The 23,662-nt window shown below is 38.7% G+C and overlaps 1 protein-coding gene across 2 annotated transcripts in view; it reads right to left on the reverse strand.

Moving 5' to 3' along the window:
* The window catches only part of ctns (cystinosin, lysosomal cystine transporter), a 52,039-nt gene that overhangs the window by 17,959 nt on the left and 10,418 nt on the right, over positions 1 to 23,662 (reverse strand). The window contains exons 2-7 of one of the 2 annotated variants that reach the window (XM_036131673.1): positions 20,767 to 20,869; positions 19,625 to 19,703; positions 14,843 to 14,933; positions 13,333 to 13,436; positions 11,959 to 12,084; positions 6,301 to 6,400 (exon numbers count right to left, since the gene is read on the reverse strand). In XM_036131673.1, coding sequence (XP_035987566.1) covers positions 6,301 to 6,400; positions 11,959 to 12,084; positions 13,333 to 13,436; positions 14,843 to 14,933; positions 19,625 to 19,703; positions 20,767 to 20,842 — 576 coding nt within the window. In that variant the 5' untranslated portion in view covers positions 20,843 to 20,869. The remainder of the gene's footprint in view (positions 1 to 6,300; positions 6,401 to 11,958; positions 12,085 to 13,332; positions 13,437 to 14,842; positions 14,934 to 19,624; positions 19,704 to 20,766; positions 20,870 to 23,662) is intronic. The other variant, XM_036131674.1, reaches the window with a different exon arrangement.

The raw sequence follows: 23,662 nt of genomic DNA on the forward strand, positions 1-23,662 counted from the left end.
AGTGCATTCTAGCTTGCTAAAATCATGTTTCCCAGGGTATAGAGCTAACAGGAACAATTTAGGATCCAGTGGAACTTGTTTTAAGATATTTTTTTATTATAACTTTCACCTCTGTCCAAAATGCTTTGATATGTTACATTCCCACATACAGTGTATTAGAGTCCCTTTAAATTTACATTTTACACAAAAATCTGGGGTGTTATTATTGTATTTATTTAATTATACAGGCATAACATATATACGCATTAGCCATTTAAATTGTAGAATTCTAAGGCGGCTGTTTATGGACATTGTTTGAGCCTTAGTGCAGGCCTTTTCCCAATCCTGTTCACTGATATTTGCTGATAAATCTAAATTCCAGTTTATAAGCTTATTGTTTGAGTTCTCTAGTGAGTTAGAGATTAGTTCTTTATAAAAGTCTGAGATGATGCCCCTCTTTGTTTTGTTCCGAGTCATTAACTTTTCAAGTTTCGTAAGAGGGGGCTTATTAAAACTGTTGTGTTTTGCTTTAACAAAACTTCTTATTTGAAGAAATTTGAAGTAATGTTTTTTTTCCAGCTTGAAATTGGTTTGTAGCTCTCCAAATGACAAAAGTACATCAGAGCTTGATGAGTAAAGGTCACCAACACTTTTTAAACCCTGTAATGCCCATATTTTAAATGTTCCATCTGCTCTGCCTGGAGCAAACAGCTGGTTACCCCATATTGGGCTAAATTGGGATATATAGTTTGCCTCCCCAAGGTATTTTCTAACATCCTGCCAAATCTTTATCATGTTTTTCAGGATGGGATTAGTGATGTGTTTCTGTAATTTCTTTGATATGTCAGAATTTATAAACAATGGAAGAGCTAAATTTAAATTGCGAGACTCCATTTCTACCCAGTGAGGATTATCTTTATCTGTAAAATAGAACATAATGGTCCTTAACTGACTTGCCCAATAGTATAATTTGAAATTAGGGCACTTTAACCCCCCTCTATCAAATGGTAAATAAAGTAGCGAGAGACGAAGTCTAGATCTTCCGTTATTCCACAAAAAAAACAAAAATGCTTTTCTTTAGCCAATTGAATAGTTCAGGAGGAGACGGCAGAGGAATACTTTGAAAGAGGTATAAAAGCTTTGGAAGTATGTTCATTTTCAAAACATTGACTCTTCCCAACAAAGATATAGGTAGAGATGTCCAGTTTTCAATTGAGGAGATTATTGTTTTCATTAGGTTTTCGTAGTTGAATTTGACCACCTGTTGCAGCTCTGGGAAAATCTGAACACCCAAATATGAAAAATGTTCTACTACTTTACACTGCTTAATCTCATTAATTGCATTAATCATTTCGCCTGGATTTAATACCAGAATTGATGATTTTGTATTGTTTATTTTGTAGCCTGAGATTCCCCCAAATTCCTTGATCACGTCCGGGATTGAATTTTTCAGATCTGTTAGTAATAAAATTATATCATCAGCGAATAAAGAGATTTTGTGCTCTGTGGGACCCACCATGAACCCAGAGATTTGTGGATGAAGACGAATAGCTGATGCCAAAGGCTCGATCGCTGGTGTGAATAGTAAGGGAGAGAGAGGGCATCCCTGGTGACAACCCTTTTTGATTTGAATTGCTCTTGAAAATATTTTGTTTGATGCAATTTCTGCAGTTGGGTTGCTATATAACATTTTAACCCATTTAATAAAATTACTTCCACAATTCAACCTTTCCAGTATGTTAAAGAGATAGGGCCATTTGATTCTATCAAAAGCTTTCTCCGCGTCTATTGAGAGAAGGGCTGCGTCATTAGCGTTCTTTTTGAACCAAGTAATATTCAGGACCCTTCTAATATTATGATATCCTTGCCTCCCAGCCACAAACCCAATTTGATCTTTATTTATAATATTTGGTAGTCTCAATGCCAAATGCAGTCTCAATGCCAAAAGTTTACAGATGATTTTGAGATCAGAGTTAAGTAGACTAATGGGTCTCAGATTTTCACATCTATTAGGAGGTTTACCCGGTTTTGGCAGCTGAATAATTAAAGCCTGATTTAAAGATGGAGGTAATGAGTCTTTTTTAAATGACTCCATGAACATGTCTAAGAGGAGAAAGCAATTTGTCCATAAATGTTTTGTAAAAGTCAATGGGGATACCGTAGGGTCCTGGTTGTTTACCAGATTTCATTTACTTCTATATTTAAGTCCACTCTGCACTCCTCTGCAATGACGGGGATATGTAGTTTGCCCAAAAACTTGTCTAGTTCCTCTTGGTCCAGCTTTACATTAGAGTCATATAATTTCTCATAATAGCCTCTAAAAACATTATTAATATCTCTTGGATCTATTAAAGTTTTATACTGTGTTTCAATTAATGTAATCGAGATTGTTGTTTAAAGCTGTTTAATCTGCCAGGCTAGAAGTTTTCCAGCTTTGTCCCCCTGTTCGTAAAAATTTTGTTTCAATCTTAGGAGACTGGATGCAGCTCTGAGACTGGACATTTTGTCATATTCTGCTCTGAGAATCAACAGATGTTTTTTCAATTCAGTGTCATTTGTTTGCAAGACCCTCTCCTGAATGTTCTTTATTTTATTTTCTAGGTACTGTCTTTCAGTCTTTGCTTCCTTGGACTTATTGCCTGTAAAGCTAATAGTATGACCTCTAATAAACGCTTTAAAGGCATACTATGCAACATTTTTCAGTTAATTCATGTGTTCCATACCGTTTTGGATGATTAAATGAGTCATTTCAGGTCGAACAAAGGTTTTCTCGGCCGCCCTGGTGGTCGGTGGGGGAAATACCGTACTTGCAATTGCTTTACGCCGAGAACTCCATGTGTTTTTGCCCTGCCATTCACTATATGCACGCGCGAAAGCAACAACAAAGAACCGCGTGTTAATGTCAAATAAACATGTAAGCATATAGAGTTTTATTATTATTATTTATTTTTTTGAATGTTGGCGAGGCGGTAGCATGAGTTTGGCGAGGCGGCCGCCTCGCCAAGATAGCGCTGCGGGAAACCCTGGGGTCGGTTCTTCGTACGTTGCTTAAAACATCCAAGATCAAATGAGACATCCAAGATGATTTAATCCGGCTAATCATGATCCGGCTAATTGGGTTCTTCGAACACACCTGTTGTTTACGATTAGTATGGCTGGATTGAGTTATCTTAGACAACTGTGCGTTCATGCGTTTGTTTAAAAGGGGAAATGTATCGATAGTAGAAACAATGATCAGCAATGCTGCTATTGGCTGTTCAGCATGGCCAAAGAATGCCCACAGTTTTTTTTCCCAGCAGAACAAGAGCTTTTAATGGAAGGTTATGCCGAATTTGAGTTAATTACAACGACAGGTAACACCTCAAAGTCTGCTAAAACCAAGAGAGAGGGCTGGCAAACAGCAGCAGACAAATTAAATTTTAAATACTGTCCATGATAGATGTTTCTATCACTTTCTACAGTATATATTTGTGTATTTTAATAATTTCATAAGTACTTTGTTCTTTTATGTCAGAGCCTCCATGGGAGCCACTAGAACATGGGGAAAAAAGTGAAGTACAAGAATATTCTACAAAATGATAGCCTTTAATTATTATACTGTATTTTAAAAAGCAACTTCTTCCTCTTTTTTAAAAGCCACTGTTAAATGACGTGTTTGTTTTTAACAGCCACCAATTAGAAGGCTGAAAAAAATCGGGTTCTTTTTACTTTTACATGTTTAACCCTTTTTCTTTTTCTTTTTTTTTTTTTTTTTTTTTCACAAAATGACTCAAGGTGCCATCTGTTCCCTATATTAACGGCATCTTCAACAAAAGAAAAAGTATTTTGACCTGAAAAAAAAATACAAATTAAGAGGAGAAATTGAACTCCACAACGTGAAAAAAAGAAACACTGCACTAGAGATCGAGTTGCTTCAAAAGGACCTTCAGAGTAAATTCTAATACACCATTTTACACATAGTAGTATTACTGACTTTACATAACTATCTCTTACTGCAGGCAAAAGATGACTTACTGACTTTTCTTTATAAATAATTTTTTAAATAAAATGACAGGAACAAAGCATTATTTGTTTCGTCTTTTATTGAACATAAAAAAAATGGTGTTCCCCAATTCTGTCCCTTCCTCTGCCACTAGGTGGTCCAAGTGCGTTGGCTAGACACAGACTTCCCTATCTCCTCCGCTACGATCTAATCCTGTTTACATGAAATAAGCCTGCTCGGCAGCAGGCTCAACTTTGCGCACATGTTGCTATGACAGCAAGTCCGGGATGAGTTTCGAAGAACCAAACGATCCAAGATCATGCCAAATCTTCAACAATGAAATCCAGCTAACTGAGTTAGCAACGTACGAAGAACGGACCCATGATGTTCATACTTTCACTGTGTTAGTCATTGTTTGTATTGCCGTTTTTTCCACTTTTCGTTGCGTTCGCCTGTCTGCTAAGCTCAAAACAACCACGCCTGGCTTGACGGAGAAACCAGAACAGCTGAGCATCTTTATGACAGTGCACCTTTACTTTCGCCCTCTGGGGGGAGCCTCGCTGGAAAATCAACCCCGGTTGCATAGTATACCTTTAAAGGCCTCCCTTCTGATGCATGCTGTTGTTTGGTTGGTGTTTAACTGAAAGTACTCATCGATTTGTCTTCCCATATATTTAACAAAATCTTCATCCTGCAACCATTTATGCTGAAAGCGCCACCTAGGGGGATCCCTGGTAAGGTTCTTATCACAAGCTTCAAGACTTGCGACATGCAACATCCACTGGATTACCAGAAATGGAGAAGAAATATGGAACATTGTTTACCCCATATGAACACGAACATTTGAGAAGCTTAAACAACAAAACAAAACTTACAACATGTCCCTTAAACCTAAATTCCCTCACCAAGTCTGACTTCTGAGGGACTCCCTCCCCCCACCGTACACCTCCCGTTACCGCGTGAGACCAATCCACACCCAGTGAGGAGCAGTCAAACCACTCTATATCCAAAAAAATTATATTTATTTTACCGATGCTGTTCACTATATTAACAGTAATTCTCACCTTCCATTTATTCGCTTACAAGTCCGAACTTATTAGTATGCACACCAACCGGAATGTGCGTACTTCCTCTTGCCATATCTAAGCAGAAATAAATGCATTCTTAACAGATCCCTGTGGTTTCCCCTCCAGTATAATTGACCAATAAAGGCAACAGCAATGTTATAGGAAGCCGTATGGGCATTTAACCCAGGGCTGCGTCCCCAATAGTTTTCTTCTGGATTCTCTGTAGAAACTCACGTGCAGCTGCCGCTGTTTTGAAAGCATGAGTTCGGTCCTGATAAGTCACCAGATGCTTGGCTGAGTGAGCAACCCTGTGTCGTAAACCCAGTTTGCGTAGTTCTGTGCGTATCGGGTCAAACTGCTTTACGAAGCTGGAAAAGATCTGCCGCGGCATCTGGGTAGAACCGGACCCGATGATCCTGGTATTTAATTTCAGTTTTAGATCTTGATGTTAAAGCAATGAGCTGCTTATCTTTGTAGCTGAGAAATCTCATTGTTAAGGTGCGGGGCGCTGCAGTGTTGTCTCTCCGGGGTCCAATTCGATGCGCTCTTTCCACGGCCACCGCTCTAACTCCGAGGACCTCCGGCAACCATTTCTCTAGGAATTCACATAGATTCTGCCCTTGAGCTCCCTCTGGCAATCCGACAAGCCTTAGGTTGTTTTGCCTCGACCTAGTTTCCAAATCCATAATTTTGTCTTCCAAGTATTTCTTCCTGGACTCCAGCACATCCACCTTGTTTCATAGCATTTCTATCTCTCCCTCCGCATCAGAAATGCGTGTTTTGGTTTCTGCAATTCTTTGGATACAGTCATTTATCTTTTTTTCACACTGTCGATGGAGCTCAGAACTTCATCAAATCTAGAAGAGAAATTCTTCTGTATCGAGTTAACGACAGAAATTATTTCGTCCACCTTGTTGCTTTGGAAATTCGGGTTTTCTTCTCTGTCCGTGGCAGCCATTGGGACCGAGCGTGAGCTAGCATTAGCTTTCTGCATTTCACCTCGAAGATGGTATTCCGTTAGTTTATGCTGTTTCACCTTTTCACTTACTTCTTGGGATGTCTTTGCTGCTTTAGGCATTATTCCGAACTTGCGCGCACAGTTGTCCTTTAGTATATTTTGAAAGGAAGGAGTTTTAAGTAAATTCTTTGACTGGAACAGCAGAGCGGTGAAAAACACGTCCTCTCACATGGCCGCCATAACTGGAAGTCCTGCATCAGTACTTTTAATCACATTCATGTCTGAACAATTAAGTGCCTTAGAAATAATGTTACCTTTATGTAAGGTATCCAGAAGAGGCCAATGTTGAAGACACTGTAAGCGATGAAGCCTGTTAGATTGAAAGCCAGGTAGTCGAAGTTGAGACCTACAACACTGAAGAAAAACATTTTGCAGTCTGAACAGAGACGTTGGAAGGTAACAGTGCATAAAATCTCTAAGACACTTCCTATCTGTCTCATGAACAGAATCCCATATGAGACCTGAAAAGATGATGCAAAGAATTCATCATTGATATACGAGTTTCATTCTGCTTACTTAAAAACTAGATGACCTCTTTTTGCTGCCTGTTTTATTACTTTATATTTAGTTGAAACATTCCAACTTCACTCCAGCTAAGGATATCTGCTGCAGCCTGAGGCACTTAATGTCTCCTATTACACTGAATAATCTTTAAATGAATTCCAGTCTGCCCATTTCACACGTTACTGGACAGCAGTCCAGTATCTGTGTCAGGAATTCCCGTTTTCAAATCGTACCTGCTCTTGAACAGATTTTAGTCATGCAAGTACAGGTAAAAAAAATAATATCGTAAAGAAGTTAAATATTTCTCACTAATTTCAGAAAATGAAACTCATATTCATCCCACTCAGAGTAAAATATTTCAAGCATATATTTCTTGTAATTTTGATGATTATGGCTTACAGAGAATTAGAACCCAATATTCAATGACTCAGAAAATCAGAAAACAAATTCACCACTAGGTGGTCGTTGGGCATTACCTGTAGACCAAAAGAAGATGTGTGGCAAGGCATGACTCTACCTCCACCACGCTTTTCCCCATCTCTTTACATCCGTTGCTTCTTATGCGCATATTTGAATAGGATAAATTCACAGCAAAACATCACCACCTTTTGGAAGAACAAGTCTAATGAAGAAGTAAATAACTCATAACCTTATAACTGTTGTGCCATTACACATTGTTTTAAGTTATTTAATATTTAATAACATTCAGTCTGTTAAGTATTGTCTAGTGAATATCAGCTCAAGCAGCTGATATAAGGACAATAGTTGAAAGGGTGATTCAAGCACTGGCATTATTTTAACAGCAAACTCTGCACACATATGGAATGAATGAGTGACAACTTTGCTTCAAGTTCAAGAATTTATTAACAGAAATAAAATTAACATCCAGAGAACATCACTATGTAATGCTGTTTATCCCAATTAACCATATATTTCAATCAACACATCCGCTCTACTAGGCTAGTGAAACTTAATTAAACAACTGAGCAAAATTAAGATAAGAAGCTAACAAACTATGTACACACAAAGGAAACAAAAAGGAAAAAAATAGTTGAAAACCATCAGAATGATTCAGTGAATCCTGGTTCACTGCAGATCCACGTTGGAGAACTAAAGTTCATTTTGAAGAACGTGGAATCAAATTAGCTTAACTAATTTAGAACATTTGGTATGAGTTTTAACAGGGCTGTCAAAATAACGCGTTAATTTCAATTAATTAATTAAAAAAATATAACGGATTAAAAAAAATAACGCAGATTAATGAATGCCGTACAGTAGGGGTTTTCAATAGGTGAGGCGCGCCTCTCCTGGGGGGCGCCAAAGAGTCACAGGGGAGGCGCATGACGACAGAGAAGAAGACAGTGCTGCCGCTCAACTATGTAGCGATATTCGTGCCTTCTGTTTGAGCGCGCAGGAACCAATCCAAGCGCGCAGTGAAACAACTCTCAACGCTCAGAACCGGTCTGGCACGGTCTGAAAAACTCTTCTCAACCCACTGTCCTCGCCGTGAGTTCCATCTCTGCTCGCGCGCACCTGCTCATTCCACGCTCAACACCAGCAGTGCGCTCGCTCGGCTGTTAAAGCCAATCACAGACAGTTTTCCCCCTCCCCCATTCAAACAGAGTATGGCTTGCAAATACTGCATTCAGATGAATTAAATCAAAATGCTGCAGCCCTTGGCAGAATTACTAAACATCACAGTGTAATATTTTAGCCTAAAATATTTAGGCTAAAGTATTTAGACTAAAATATTAGAGTTACTAAGTGAGGTGTGAAAAATGTTTTTGTCTCTTTTCTTTCCAGCTTCTGGGAGGTGATGGAAAAGTTTATTCTGATCATAATCATCATGAATGTCATTATTATTTAAAGAGCACTTTAACACGAGGTAAAACAAAGTGCCAAACATCAGAAATACATCAGTTAAGAGATAACTAATAAAATGCTTGTTTGTTAAAATAGCACTAGGTCTAAATTGTGTATATTTAGCCTAAAAAGTAGATTGGAATATGGAATATGTTGACGTCTGTTAAATTCAGGTTATCTTTTTTATTATTATTTCAGTTAATGTCTCCTGTTGACGTGAGTTCAGTTTGACATTGGCATCTGTTTAGTTCAGTTTGTCTGCTGTTGAAAACAGCACTTTAATGTATCTAATGCTGATTATACATTGAATCATTTGAATTTAAATATTTAAAATACTTTCACAGCAAAAATTATATGCGATTAATTTAGATTAATTAATTACAGAGTATGTAATTAATTAGATAAAAAATTTTAATCGATTGACAGCCCTAGTTTCAACCCATTCACAATTCAAATACTGTGTTAAAGGTATACTATGCAACCGGGGTTGATTTTCCAGCGAGGCTCCCCCCAGAGGGCGAAAGTAAAAGTGCACTGTCATAAAGATGCTCAGCTGTTCTGGTTTCTCCGTCAAGCCAGGCGCGGTTGTTTTGAGCTTAGCAGACAGGCGAACGCAACGAAAACTGGAAAAAACGGCAGTACAAACAATGACTAACACAGTGAAAGTATGAACATCAGGCTTCCCGCAGCGCTATCTTGTCAGGCCACGGCCGCCGCGGTAGCGTCTCGCCAACATTAAAAAAAAAAAAAAAATAATAATAATAATAAAACTCGATATGCTTGCATGTTTATTTGACGTTAACACGCGGTTCTTTGTTGTTGCTTTCGCACGTGCATATAGTGAATGGCAGGGCAAAAACACATGGAGTTCTTGCCGTAAAGCAAGACCGACTCTCGCGGTCTTGCACAAGAGTTCTGAACCTGTGTGTGCGGGCCGAGAGCTCCTGCAATTGCAAGTGCGGTATTTCCCCCACAGACCACCAGGGTGGCCGAGAAAACCTTTGTTCGACCTGAAATGACTCATTTAATCATCCCAAACGGTATGGAACACATTAATTAACTGAAAAATGTTGCATAGTATGCCTTTAAACAACAAAATATTTGAGAAAATAATATTTTAAAGAATGATTTGCTCAGTAAAATTAATAACCTTTAGGACAACTGATTTTTATTAATGTAATTACTTCTTCAGGAAATATTTAGACTTGAATCAATAATTTGGAGGGCATCAGACAAGTAAATTTCTAAATGACCACCTAGGCCACTGACATGTAAAATACAGAAAATATTTCCTCACCTTTTTTACATCTTTCTCTATGAACACAGAGTGGATAACATTGCACTTTATCTTGTCTAGAGTGTGTATTTATGCATTTTTCTGCAACTTTTTCCAATTCTCTCAAAATGCTTATTATCAAAGCATTTTTGGTCTGTAAGTACTATAAAATTCATCTATACCATACTGTTACGCTATACTATTAGGAGATGGATGTAAAGTCCTCTTCACTACTGACATTTTTTTTTCACTTTAGGAGCTCTCTAGGGTGATTTGTAAATAACTTATCTTACCAAGGTAAAATTCTAAGAAAAACGTTAGGATTCAGGAAATTCTAAGATTTTTGCTAAAAAGACATCACCAAGAGCTACTTTAAGTCTTCGGATTCCTTAAAGATAATACAGGCCCAGGACTGTTGCCCAGTTGTCCAAAGTAAAGGTTGCATTTGATTTGGAAATCAAGGTCCCAACGTATGGAGAATGAGTAGAGAGGTGCAGAATTCCTGGTGCTTCAAAGTCCAGAGGGAAATTTCCAGTCAGTGATGGTTTGGGGTGCCATGTTATCTGCTGGTGTTGGTCCAATGGGTTTTATGAAGTCCAAAGTCAATTCAGCTATAACACAATGTTAGCGCACTACATGCCCACTGCTGAAAAGCTTTCAAGAGATACTGATTTCATTTTCCAGCAGACTTGGAACCGCCCTAAAGTACCTAAAGCTGGTTCATTGACCATGGCGCTACTGTGCTTAAAAGGCCAGCCAACTGGCCTGACCGGAACTCCGTAGAAAATCTATGGCGTATTGGCAGGAGGAAGATAAGAGACGGCAGATCAAATAATGCAAATGACCGGAAGACAGCGATCAAAGCATCCTGGGCTTCTTGAACATCTCAGCAGAACCAGAGGTTGATTGGCTTAATGCCACGATGCATTATTGCTGGACAATGTAGAGGGACAAGTATATCAATAAAATAGAAATAATATTGATCGATATCGATAATTATCAACAAATTCAAAGCACATATTTTAAGTGCACCTCTGGTCACTCTACGCTGTCGCTTAGCGACCTATTTTTAGACACAGAACACCCAAACACCGAATTTAAACGCGATTCAATCAACTTTTTACCAAAACTGCAAGTTTTTATAGAAGAATAAACGAACGTGTGCTCTCTGAACTCTTTAAAGGGGGCAGAGGGTGATTAGTTGGGAGGATGTAATGAATGTAAAATTAATCTACATTATTTGAATGCATAAGGAAGGAAAACTGTTATTCTGTTGAACTTTTTATTGACCCTTTTTTTCTATTATTGATATACGTCGATACCGATATATATCGTTATTGAATTATCGTCCAGCCCTACGATGCATTAACAGTAATTTATGCAAAAGGAGCTCAGTCTTGAGTGCACAGAAATTAACATACTTTTCATTTCTGTGTATTTTTAAAATGAGTTTTTGTAAAATTCTATTTTTCTATAACACTGAATATTGTGTTTTTGTTATCTGTATGCCATAATTATCAACATAAGAAATAAAGGCTTAAAATATTTCACTCAGTGTGTAATTAATCCATATGGGTTACACTTTCTAAAATGGGGGACAAAAAAAACTGAACGAGCTGCAGCTGTTTTAGTCAATAGATTTCATTTGACTGTCAGGGTAAAGTCCTTACAATTTCATTTTCAGTGCATGTCCAGTGCAACTGATTTTATTACGTCAACATAGTTCATTAAACATTGTGAAGTGAGACAATATGATTGATTTTGACTTTGTAAAGTGCCTCGAGATGACATGTTTCATGAATTGACGCTATATAAATAAAATTGAATTGAATTGAATTGAATAGCAAACTGTTTGCCTGTATTGGCTTCTGTGCTAATTAGTTAAATTCACAATTCTGTTAGATAGAGTGTTCCTTATGCTATGGCAATAGCTAATCTAAACTAAGCAGGCTGACAGTTTTTCATCCTCAGTGGGACCATGGGAGTAGTATTATTTTAAAAACTGCACACATAACCGTTTATCGTGTGTTTAACAAGTAAGAAAATATGCAGTGTAAAATAAGCAGAAAGGGATCAGCCGCAAATCAGCTGACATAGACATGGCGGCGACTTATTATAGCCCCCCGGAAAACAACAGAAACTTTTAGTGTTTTAAAACAGGGACTTTTAAAAGTACACCAAAAAAAGGAACCAACCCCAACTTCAGCTTAATATAGCTGCATAATATTTAAAAATGATGGTCAAAGAAGAGGGCAGACCAAAAAAATACCTTTTTCTTCTCCAGTTTTCCCAGGCTTGTGGATAGAAAGACACTGACCAGGCCAGAAAGTAAATCCAACCAATGACCTGAGAGACCACTGACAGGACATTGCTGTGGATCACTATAAAGCGAATCCTGGACAACACATTACCCAGAAAGAAAGAAAGAAAGATCACAGACAAAGAACACTCGACTTCAAATTATGTATCAAAATACCATCATGCTGAAAAGAAAATGCACGGTACGTGGAAGAACACCACATTAGGCAGCACATTGACAGTCTCATTACTTAATAAACAAGAAATAATGGATTAGTCTGTAATGTCTTGGAATTTGTCTCACACACTACGGGTGTGTGAGACACCTTAGTTAACCTTAGTTAGTACTAAACAAGGAACATGTGTTCACAGAAACTTTCAAATATGAGGTCAAGTATTTGACCCAGACCGACTCCCATCAATTAAGCATAATCTGAGCAGTAGAATGAAAAAAAAATCTTTAAACTTGTAGCCATGGATACTTCCGCCTTAACCCTCTTGCCTCCCTCCAGCGGTTGTGTAAATTTTTCTGAACTTCGGTTATGTTTGGTGATCATTTTGGCTTTGGTCACAAAGTTTTCACTCTATTTAGCACTAATTCACAACAAATATTGTCAGGGTCATACAGGAAGTGAATTACATACATTCCAAGTTTATCCTAACTACTAAACAATGTAGTCATGTTAAGCTTATTATTCAAATTAGTTAAAGGGTTTTCTGTCTAAAAAAACCCAGATAGTCATCAACTTGCAGCTTTTACACCTCCTGAATGAGCATAGAGCCATAGTGGACCATCACTGGCATTGTGTCGTTGGATTTGCAGCACTCCCTCATATACCAAGGATGCATGTAGCAACAGGTTTTATCAGAGCTGTAATTTTTGATAAATGATTTAATGCCAGTGTATACATTTTTGTCATTAGGGCCATGTCTACAGTTAGACAAGCATTTATATTGGTCCAGTGGTGTCCAAACTATTTCCACATTAGGTTTAATCAAGCCGTTTTTAAAACAAATGGCAAAAACCTTTTTACAAGGAATTCCATTTTTGTTTTTATGGGCTCAGCAATTAATGTGCTATATTTTTTTGAAATGCACAGACTTCTCTTTTATAGAAAATGTTTCTATAAAATCTTGTAAAGCTGAAACCTAAAAAGGTTCTTGCATGTTTGCATTATTAAAAGCAGGAAAACAGCTCCCAGTTTTGGTTTTCTAAATCAACATATGATTTCTCTTGCACCGGCACATGACTGTGTAATACACAAGTCAAAGCGAAAATATATTTCCCATCAGGATTTAAGGTTGTGCTTTCACAAACATTAAAGCAGATTGTTTCTGTACTCACCTGTTCAGGTCTGTGTTGTTGCTCAACAGGTGTGCAGTCACCTGACCAACATCATGTGCTAGCACAGTGAAATTGACTGAGGTAGCCTTCTCTGGAAGTAATACCTAAATGAATATAGGAAATAAGGAGAATAATTGTATAAGAACAATAGGCTCATGTTGCCTCCCTTTTAGAACCCCAGCAATTCATTTTGAGAATGCTTACAGAGAGACTGCTTATTATAATATCGATAAAAGCAATGGGCAAGATCAGGCAATGAATTGTGGAATTGATAGTACAATTAAATTAAACAAAGATTCTTATTTTGAAGAATTTTCTAATAAAATTGGAAATGTAACATAACTATCTTTATAAAGAAAAGGACTCAATTGGGGCGACAGTGGAGCAGGAGTTAGTAGCTTGTCCTGCAACCAGTGGGTTACCAGTTCAATCCCCTGCTCTGACCTTCTGAGTCATTAGCTATGTTTACATGCACAAAATTTCACAATGGGATTGAAATGTATTCGGACTCAAAAACATTAATGGGATTGTACCATTATATGGGCACACAATCAAATAATCCGATCATTTGCACATGGCTTTTATTCAAAATAAAACCACTGACTTGCGCAGAGTTATCAAATAGTTGTAGTAGTATACGAGTTGGTCTTCTGAACACCCAGGATGGACTTACACCCGGTTCTAATTACTGTTGAGACATTAATGAACAACTTAGAATTTTCAGCTATTTTAATGTTTCTAATAGAAATGTATCTGGAACACAGACAGTGTTGCTTCCCGACATAGCATCTAGCCACTCAAAGCGGTAATACATCAAGTTGACGTGGGCCACAAGGTTAGCTCAGGTCAGCTTACAACATTCAGAATAACTTAATCCTCACAAGGGTTTACATGTATGCCAATCAGATTGTCAATTGGCATAAACCACCAGTCTCATTCAAAATACAATTTCATTCCAACTGAGCTTAATCTGATCACAACATTCTGATTGCTGTTTTTACAGGACACATTTTCATTGCAATCACCCCTTCATTCCGATCATTATTTTGCACTGCCAACGTTGCTGAACTTTTATAGTACACAACTGAACGTTCACTGCATTTTTGCACCATTATTATTTTGCACTGCCAACATTGAACTTTTGAATTCCCTTTTTTTCACCATTATCTTTGCACTATAAACATGGTTGAACATTCTTCTGCACACTTTTTTAAAAATTGTTACATTCTTATCACTGCTGCACTTTATATTGTAATGTTATTTTATTTAAATTGCAATCTCATTACATTGTCGTAAGCTGTATGCAAAGAAAACTTAGACAGGAAAGTTTGTCTAAGTATAAGTCTTTGGGCTTCACACTACACTTTTTCCTCAGGACTTGATAAAGTGCTATACAAGTACAGGCAATTTGCCATTTGTAGTCTGAAGTCCAACTACCGCACAATTCTGTACGGTAATTTTTAATGATAATTCTGCATAATCTTGGATCAGATTGTTTTTTCCATGTTACCTGTTGAGGCAGTGTGATTATTGATGAATAGTTATTCTTGGAGCTGAAGGTTACATTCAGTTGAATCACTGTGGATTGATTGACAGCTGAGCTGCGGAAACAGACAACATATTTAAAGCAGTGACACTCCATTTATATGGCAAATGTGACAAAGTGTTGCCCCCCCCCACAGATTTCTTCTATTTTTGTTTCACTTAAATGTTTCAAATCAAACAAATTTCACAATTGGATCAAGGTAACCTGAGTAAATACGAACAGTTTTTAAATAATGATTTAATTCATCAATGGGTCTTCTCCATGGACTCCACTGGGCCATACTCTACTCCACAACGTGCACTTTCAGGGTTTTTCGACTGACCTTTTTTCTCTACTGGTCAGATTTTTTCATCCCCTCTCATGATATGCTGGGGTTTTTTTTCCGAGAAGAGTAGAGCTCTTACATAAGCCAACTGCTAGTCAGAGATTGGCCGTAGGTGTGGCCAGCTGGCCACTGCTGATTGGCCGTAGGTGTGGCCAGCTGGCCACTGCTGATTGGCCGTAGGTGTGGCCAGCCACCCAGCCGACAGTGGAGTGAGGGGGGGGTGGGGTGATATGAGAAAGAGCGAGAGAGCCATTTCTTCAGTTAATGCCACACCGTTTAATAGTAGCAGGACGCACAACGGAGGTGGGGCTTAAAGCTACTGCGTTACTGGGTCGGTTGAAAACTAAAAGCGGCACAGTGGAGCGGAGCTCGAGCAGGACGAGTAGAGTATTGCTGGCAAGACAGGGGCCATGGAAAAGTGCCATAAGGGAAAAGAGAGGTCCAAACCAACTTGGCCCTGTGGGAACAAGTAAATCCAGTTGTGCACAGGGCTGGACTGCGACCAAAAATGGCCCTGGGATTTTTGGTGATGGCGGCCCACCGTTGCTCAATTAAATTTTATCTATAAAGTCAATACCCAATTCAAGACACATGTCACCTCAAGGCACTTTACAAAGTCAAATTCAATTAAATTATACAGATGGTTAGAAAGTTGTTATCCAATATGCACACACACGACAAACAAGAGGATATTATGCACACGTATTATTTCAAAAGTGTAAATAAAGCTCAGTTGCCTAAATGGAAGAAAAAAACCATGTGAATATACTTTCACCATTCAGAGACTTTAAGATGGGAATCATCTTTCCCAAATTCAAAGTCTGACCACCGCATCTGAAAGTGGTTATCAAAAAACACTAAAGGCGCTGACCGAAGCTGGTGGACAGGATTGGTCCAGTTATATATTATATTAATTTCATTCTTTGTAATCCAGGCGGGATCACCGGCAGCTTTGCGCATCATGATTCATTTGTAATGTGGACACGAAACATGGTTGATCTTCTATTTGCTCTGACTGCAGCAGGCAGGTTGTAATATGAGAAAACGCAGAGGGAAGTTCATAGCAACCGTGGTCAAGTTAGTTCTAGGTTGGACAGTGGAAATTCAATGCAAGACCACCGTTTAATTCTAGGAGAGCGCCACACTGATGATTTTAGACATAAAAGAAGGATTTCAACAAATATGCACACATTTTTCTAAATAATTGACCAGGATATCTAGACAGTACTATAAGACAACCATGTTAACAGTTTATTGGCAAAAAAAGGTGATTTGGGGGCGAGTTATCCTTTAATTACTTGATCTGAGTCCTTTACACCCTACACCTACACCTACACTACACCCTTTGCTTCCTTGTGTAACACTCCAATTAATCCGCGCTAAACATAACTTCCACTCCACTAAGTTCTGAACTAAATGTGGTAACTTAAAAGGAGCATTACAAATATTTGTAGAAAATATCTAAAACAACATTATGTGAATTCACTGGCAGTAATGCTCCAATACAAATGTTTGAAGTAGTATCTAAAACAGCATTGGAAAAGAATTAGTGATTAATTAATCAGCTTCTGTTAAAGTTACTGTCCTTTAAATGGACCTCTCCCGATAGGTGGGTTTTGTGGTGCGCTTTCCTCTAGCATTTAAAGTTGAGTCACTGATCTACAACTTGACACTTGTCGATCCTTCCCTAGAAACACATCAGTGTTGCTGGACTTCATAATCAAGATGTGATTAGGTGTCAAAGGTTCTGGACGAGATGGATTGTGCAAATGCTCTGTAGTTAATGGCCTGCTGTTTAAAATTACCATAACCTCATAGGGGAAAGTTCTGAAAGAACTGCTGTTGAGCCTTTTATTCTATTGGTCAAGGTTGGATAAAAGGACACTACGTCCAGCTCATATTTGCCGTACACAAAGGCCACCTTGATGACTTGTAGAAGGAGTGTTCATTACAAACTCGCATCCAAATTTCTTGATGTTCTCTCCATCCATTGCTTTCATAGCTTCAGCAAACTCATGCCTTGCACCAATTAAATTACTGTCTTGATCACAGTGAATTTGTCTGACACTTCCACGCAGTGCAATAAATGAGCGCAGGCAGTGGTGTAGTAGTCCCTGGAGAAGTGGGTATACTCTAAACTTTTGCCCTTTTTTAACGCAGCCCAGAAAATACCCTGTTTTAGAAACAATGAGATGTATGACCGCTCTATGTAGTTTACCCAAAAATCCATCAGTAGTATTTGCACATTGTGACATAATTTCTGCTACTTGATCTTAGGGAGGAAGGATTATGAAATTACTAAACCAGACAGTGGACTGCATGGCGGTGCAGTAGTTAGCACTCTCACCTCCAAGCAAGACGGACCTGGGTTTGAGTCCTGCACTCAGCAGGGGCTTTTCTATTGGATTTATTTAAGCATCTTTTGTTACTTTAACATAGTTTTTATGTCAGCTGGGTAGGACATGAAATTAGAATGTGCCGTCTCTTTAAGAATTAACGTTTTATCAATGTGTATCAAGAAGTGCATACACAAGTGTTGTGCAATCAAGCTATGAGGAATAAAATCAGACTGAAGTTTAAAGCTACTGAAATGTGAGACTTTTACAGGCCCTCAGGGGACTGTTCTCCCCACTAGCAATGCTACAATCCCCCTCTTTCGCACGCTATTCCTTTACAGCAGTATTGGAGAGACAGCCACCTAGGACCGAATGGGTTCAGGCATCCACAAACATTTGCAGTGCCGACCGGGCTAAGTAAAGTCTGTTTTCTGTGAAATAAACATTGGAACTTAACAGTCGACTGCCCTGGAAACACTCTGCTTGTAACCTTTCTTAGGTGTTGCAGGAAAGCTGAGTCAAGACAGCACGGAGAGGTCTCCTCTCCTGCGGCCAGGCTAAGCTAAGAGGAAAGCTAATCTGAAGTCAGCAGCTGCAACCTGCACAGGTCCTCACAAGAAGCAGCTATACCCAAGAGTCTGAGCAGAGGTTCCTGCTTACAAAGCCCGAACCCACCCCTTCCCGGAGCTTTGTTCAGCTTGCCCAGGCCTGGTTTCCTAAACGATGGCTGTTTTCCACTTTCAAACAAACCACCTGCTCGCTGCTCAGATAGCCTACTTTACCTTGGATTAACTGAAACCGGACGCCCCGTCGTTACAACCAGAGACAACAGCAGAGGTTTGGAAGATAAAGAAGGAAAGTTTAGAATGGTTTACTTAATGTTTTCACTTTCTTTTTAAAAACACCTGGAGCTAACAGGCATAGCTCCCGCTAGCTTCTTTGAAACCATGTTATGCTGATGTGGTTTGAGTGTGTTTTTATGGTTATAACAAACTTTATTTCCATAAGGGTTTTATACACCAATGGGCAGACTTCTAAACTTTTATCAAAAGTTAAGAGTGAGATTATGCTCATTTTCGGGGTCAGGGCGGAGCTGTGGGCGGAACTTACTGGACCCTGGAAGAGCTGGTCCAGTCAACTCAGTCTCATTTTTATCCAACCAGACATGGAAGTAGACATGTATTACTTTAGTTAAAAAGTGAAAGAGAAGTGTTAACACTATATTGTTCAGTTAGTGGGTTAAAACAGTAGAAAACACAATTGTTCAAATAATACTGAATTGATGCATCTCACTGGTTCCTAAGTGATGGTAGAAAAAAACAAAACACTTTTTTGGTAACGTCTGTTACCAGCATAATATATACGTAATGATACGTATCATTACGTATTGTATTGCATTGTATTACATTGAAATGACTGTCGTCATTTCAGCTTTTAACTTTTTGCTCTCTCTCTTTTTCTTCATAGTAGGTACACCTGGTCTGACGTTCTGTTAACTGTGACATCATCCAGAGAAGACGGCTCACCCGCTACTACCATCTAATGTAGAACAGATTACTGGATCAATGTGTGCTTCTGTGCTATTTTGTCTGTCTTGTTGTGTCCCTGCTCTGTCTTCTGTATGATCGTTCATACTGAGCCCGGTTCTGCTGGAGGTTTTTCCTTCCCCCTAATGGGTGGTTTTTCTTTCCACTGTCGCTTCATGCTTGCTCAGTATGAGGGATTGCTGCAAAGCCATGGACAATGCAGACGACTCTTCCTGTAGCTTCAGGAGTGAATGCTGCTTGTCGGGACTTTGAAGCAATCAACTGGTTCCCTTATATAGGAAAGTTTTGACCAATCTGTATAATATGATTGATTTGACTTTGTAAAGTGCCTCGAGATGACATGTTTCATGAATTGGCGCTATATAAATAAAATTGAATTGAATTTTCTGATACTGTTAGGCCTGAATATTTTACTTCCGATTCTATTCTAACTGAATCAATAGTGGGGTCATTGCATGTAAAGATGGGAAGTATTTCACAATTGTTAATGTTAAGGAACAACTCATTGCTTTGTTCACTTCAATGTATCTTTGATTACCTGGAAGAAATGGTGACCGTAGCTGAAGAGGTTTGCTCCATCGTAACAACATCTGGTACATTCAGACACAGGGCGGACTCTAGAGTACAATCAAGGGGGGGAAAACATAACCAAACAACACACAACTAAGGAAATCAGGAAAAAAATCAAAACTTTTATTGTCATGATTTTTTTTATGTGCACAAATGCACAAATAACTTTTGAGGAGTGTGACCCAGACTTTAGCCACAGGGGCTCTTAACATATTCACTTTAGACCAGGAGATTCTCTGAGTGCAATGTAGAGTACCATCCTAGCAAAGAGCACTAAGCAAATCACTTTATTTTGTATTCAGCTCCAAAGGATGAGGGTCAGATGGTTTTGGATATATTTGGGGTGAAAACTGATTTCAAAACTGTTTTTAGGTATAATCTACCACTTTATAAGAAACATAACACTCACACACATATGTTTTTAGATAAATGAGAAGATATAACAATGCAAACGTGGCTTTCAACATAGCTCTGGAACTCTCTCGGAGGTAGGCATGTAGGAATAAGACTAGACTTAAAACTTTTCTTTTTGATAAAGCTTATAGTTAGAATGTCTTAAGTTATTCTGAGTCATCTCTGTAGTTATGCTGCTATAGGCTTAGGTATTTGGAGCACATCATGATCATCTGCCATTACCATATGACATAAAAAGTACTCCTGGATCAATGTGTGCCTCTTTTTGTGTCTCTGCTCTGTCTTCTCTAACCCCCAATCGGTCGAGGCAGATGGCCGTTCACACTGAGCCTGGTTCTGGTTCAGCTGGAGGCTTTTCCTTCCTCTTAAAGGAGAGTTTTCCTCTCCACTGTCGCTTCATGCATGCTCAGTATGAGGGATTGCTGCAAAGCCATCAACAATGCAGACGACTGTCCACTGTGGCTCTACGCTCTTTGAGGAGGTGTGAATGCTGCTTGGAGAGACTTGATGCAACCTGCTGGGTTTCTTTAGTAATTCTCTTATTCACTCACACATTCAAATCAAGGTACATGAAAAGAATAATATGGATTGTCTTAGGTTTTCTATGGTCGTGCCAGCAGCAAATTAGCAGTCAGTGATAATGTTATAACTGACTGTAAACAGACACTAAAAACAGCAAAGACAACAAGCCCTCACCGGAGATGTTGATCAGCATGTGCAGAGCCAGCACCTCGGCAAGAAACCACTTCTTAACCAGATATAGGCCACCCATATCTTCCAAAAAGACAGTAACCTAAAACTGAAACAAAAGCAAACAGAACGGGTTAGCTAAGACTTATCAATCATAGTGATGCTAGAAAGAACTTTAAAAAGCTTTTTCAGGCAAATACAGACAAGATGGAACTGTTTTTTGTCAAATGGAGACAAATCTGAAGACTGGTAAAGGGAGTGAACTTACAAGTTACCCAGTTATACAGACCACCCAAAATGCTTTCACACAACAGGCATGTTGACCCAGCCGCACTGACAAGTGCACATTTATACAGTGGTGTGAAAAAATGTGCGACCCCCTTCCTGATTTTGTTTGTCATGCTTAAAGAGTATCTCACCCTCAAATCAACTTTTTTTGTGCCAATAAACTGTTAACATGGTTGTCTTATAGTACTGTCTACATATCCTAGTCATTATTTTGAGAAATTTGTGCATATTTCTTGAAATCCTGCTTTTGTGTCTAAAATCAGTGTGGTGGCCTCCTAGGGTTAAACCAGATTTCGTGAGGTGATATAGGCCGTGGGCCAGAATCTGTAGGATGACTTTTCATTTGAACTGTCAGGGGACAACTTTCTTGCACTGCTATACTTGGATCAGTGGCCAAGTACAGGAGTAACCTCAGAACACCAATGTTCCCGCGTTTTCACTTGCACATTAATAAGTTATAGCCGATAAAAAATAAACCGTTGTGCTCTGGTCCAAGAGGTCAGGTGATTCGAGTTTTGCTGCTCAGCCAATCAGATCGGCGTATTGTCAGCTGTTCGAGTTCAACTACTTCATCATGGCTGCTAAACGTTCAGTATTAGCTGGGTATGGGTCAGGTAATAATCAAGTGTGGGTTTGGCTCGTCAAACTGACCTCTGCTTTGTAAAATAACAGGAATTTTATGATTTCACAAGGGGGGGTAATTATTTTATTCCATGAATGAAATCATCATTTGGAAACTTGTATTTATTCAGGTTATCTTTACCTAAAATAAAAAATGTGTTTAAGCTAAAACAGTAGGATAAAAAAAGCAAAATCTGAAGAAATCTGTGAGTGAGCAAAGACTTTTTCACAGCACTGTACTTCAACCAGGTTCTGTATAAGCATTGCTTCTACAAAAAGTTTCCACTTTGATCCATCAGATCACTAATGAATAATATGCCCTTTTGGTACCATGAATTTTTAAACATTGATTTTACTCTAGTTAAGTAACATCTTCCAATATTAAATAACCTACTTGTGGTAATAAGACAACTTGACAGGGATCTTATTTACCTCAAAGTCGCATTTAAATAGATTATCTAGCCGTCCCATTTTTTTAAAAAGGGATCTTGGTATATGAAACCATATAGAATCTTGCTGTAGTAAGTACGCTTTTAGCCAGTTAATCTTCAAAGTTCAAACCAGATTGAATATCTATGGCTTTAACACCTCCATCATGATCTTTGACTAATTCTGATCTTTTAATATAGTGAGTTTTATTTTTCCATAGAAACTAAAAATGACTGAATTGGCCTTCTTAGTGTTGTTGGTGGAAACATAACTACTGACAAGGATAAATTAGGAAATACCTTCAGGTTTAGATAAAATAACCAAAAATAGCAAGGTCTATGGTTAACCAATGACTGTTATATGTTCTGAAATACTGAAATCTTCCCTTCAGATATAATTTTTACTATCTAATGTAGATCAGATTACTGGATCAATGTGTGCTTCTGTGCTTTTTTGTCTTCTCTTGTTGTGTCTCTGCTCTGTCTTCTGTAACCCCCAGTGGGTCAAGGCAGATGACCGTTCATACTGAGCCTGGTTCTGCTGGAGGTTTTCCTTTCCGTTAATGGGTGTTTTTTCTTTCCACTGTCGCTTCATGCATGCTCAGTATGAGGGATTGCTGCAAAGCCATGGACAATGCAGACGACTCTCCCTGTAGCTCTACGGTTCTCCAGGAGTGAAGGGTTAAAACATTTTTGTATGACAGAGCCATTCTCCTAGAGCCGCAATCCACTGTAACGCATATCCCATATGGTTTCAGCTTGTCATATGAGTGTGTGCCACACAAAGTTAGCTCCCTGAGCAAAATATTGCCTCCTTCTGGCCTAGCGAGCTTGTGAACCATTGGGGACCAGCGAAAAGAGGAGGACATCCTCTTTTCTGGCACGAACCTGGCTGTTAAAATTCTATACAAATGCCTCTCACTAATGAAAATTCCTTGAAACGTCAAACTTCTCAGAATGTCTTTGTAGCTCATCCCCAGCCTAAAATATAACTCGATCAGGTATCTTTGTCCATCACGTTTGTTCCTCAAAGAAGGTGTGCCTTGCAGGAAGAGTTAGGGTTAGATTTTTGAGATACTGGGAGTCACTAACAACTGGATTCTAGGAATGGAATGCTTTGTACTTTTATTACATTGTTACATGCAAAGGCAGAGAATAAACAGCACAATACTTCACTATATATACCACAAATTCGTATTTTGTGGAAACAAATTAATGTTTTGTGGCAACAAATTAGTATTTTGTGGGAACAAATTAGTATTTCGTGGGAACAGATTAGTATTTCGTGGGAACAGATTAGTATTTTGTGTGCACGCTGTATCTCTTTTTTCTCCCATGTCAGTTCTGGGGCTCTGTACTGAAACAACGAAGGAGTTTAAAAAAAATCGTCATACTACAAAAACACTTTACAGCTGTAAATTTAAGCCGAGCCTCTATGATGGCAAATGCAGCCCCCTTACTGTTGAATTTATTGGCCACGCCAACCGGTGTAGGTACCAGATCTGCTCGGGGCCCTGCGCCTCCCGATGGCGTCACTATACATGATTGGTTTAACATTTGCACAA

This window comes from Fundulus heteroclitus, unplaced genomic scaffold, assembly GCF_011125445.2.
Source record: "Fundulus heteroclitus isolate FHET01 unplaced genomic scaffold, MU-UCD_Fhet_4.1 scaffold_45, whole genome shotgun sequence".
Classification (NCBI taxonomy): domain Eukaryota; kingdom Metazoa; phylum Chordata; class Actinopteri; order Cyprinodontiformes; family Fundulidae; genus Fundulus; species Fundulus heteroclitus.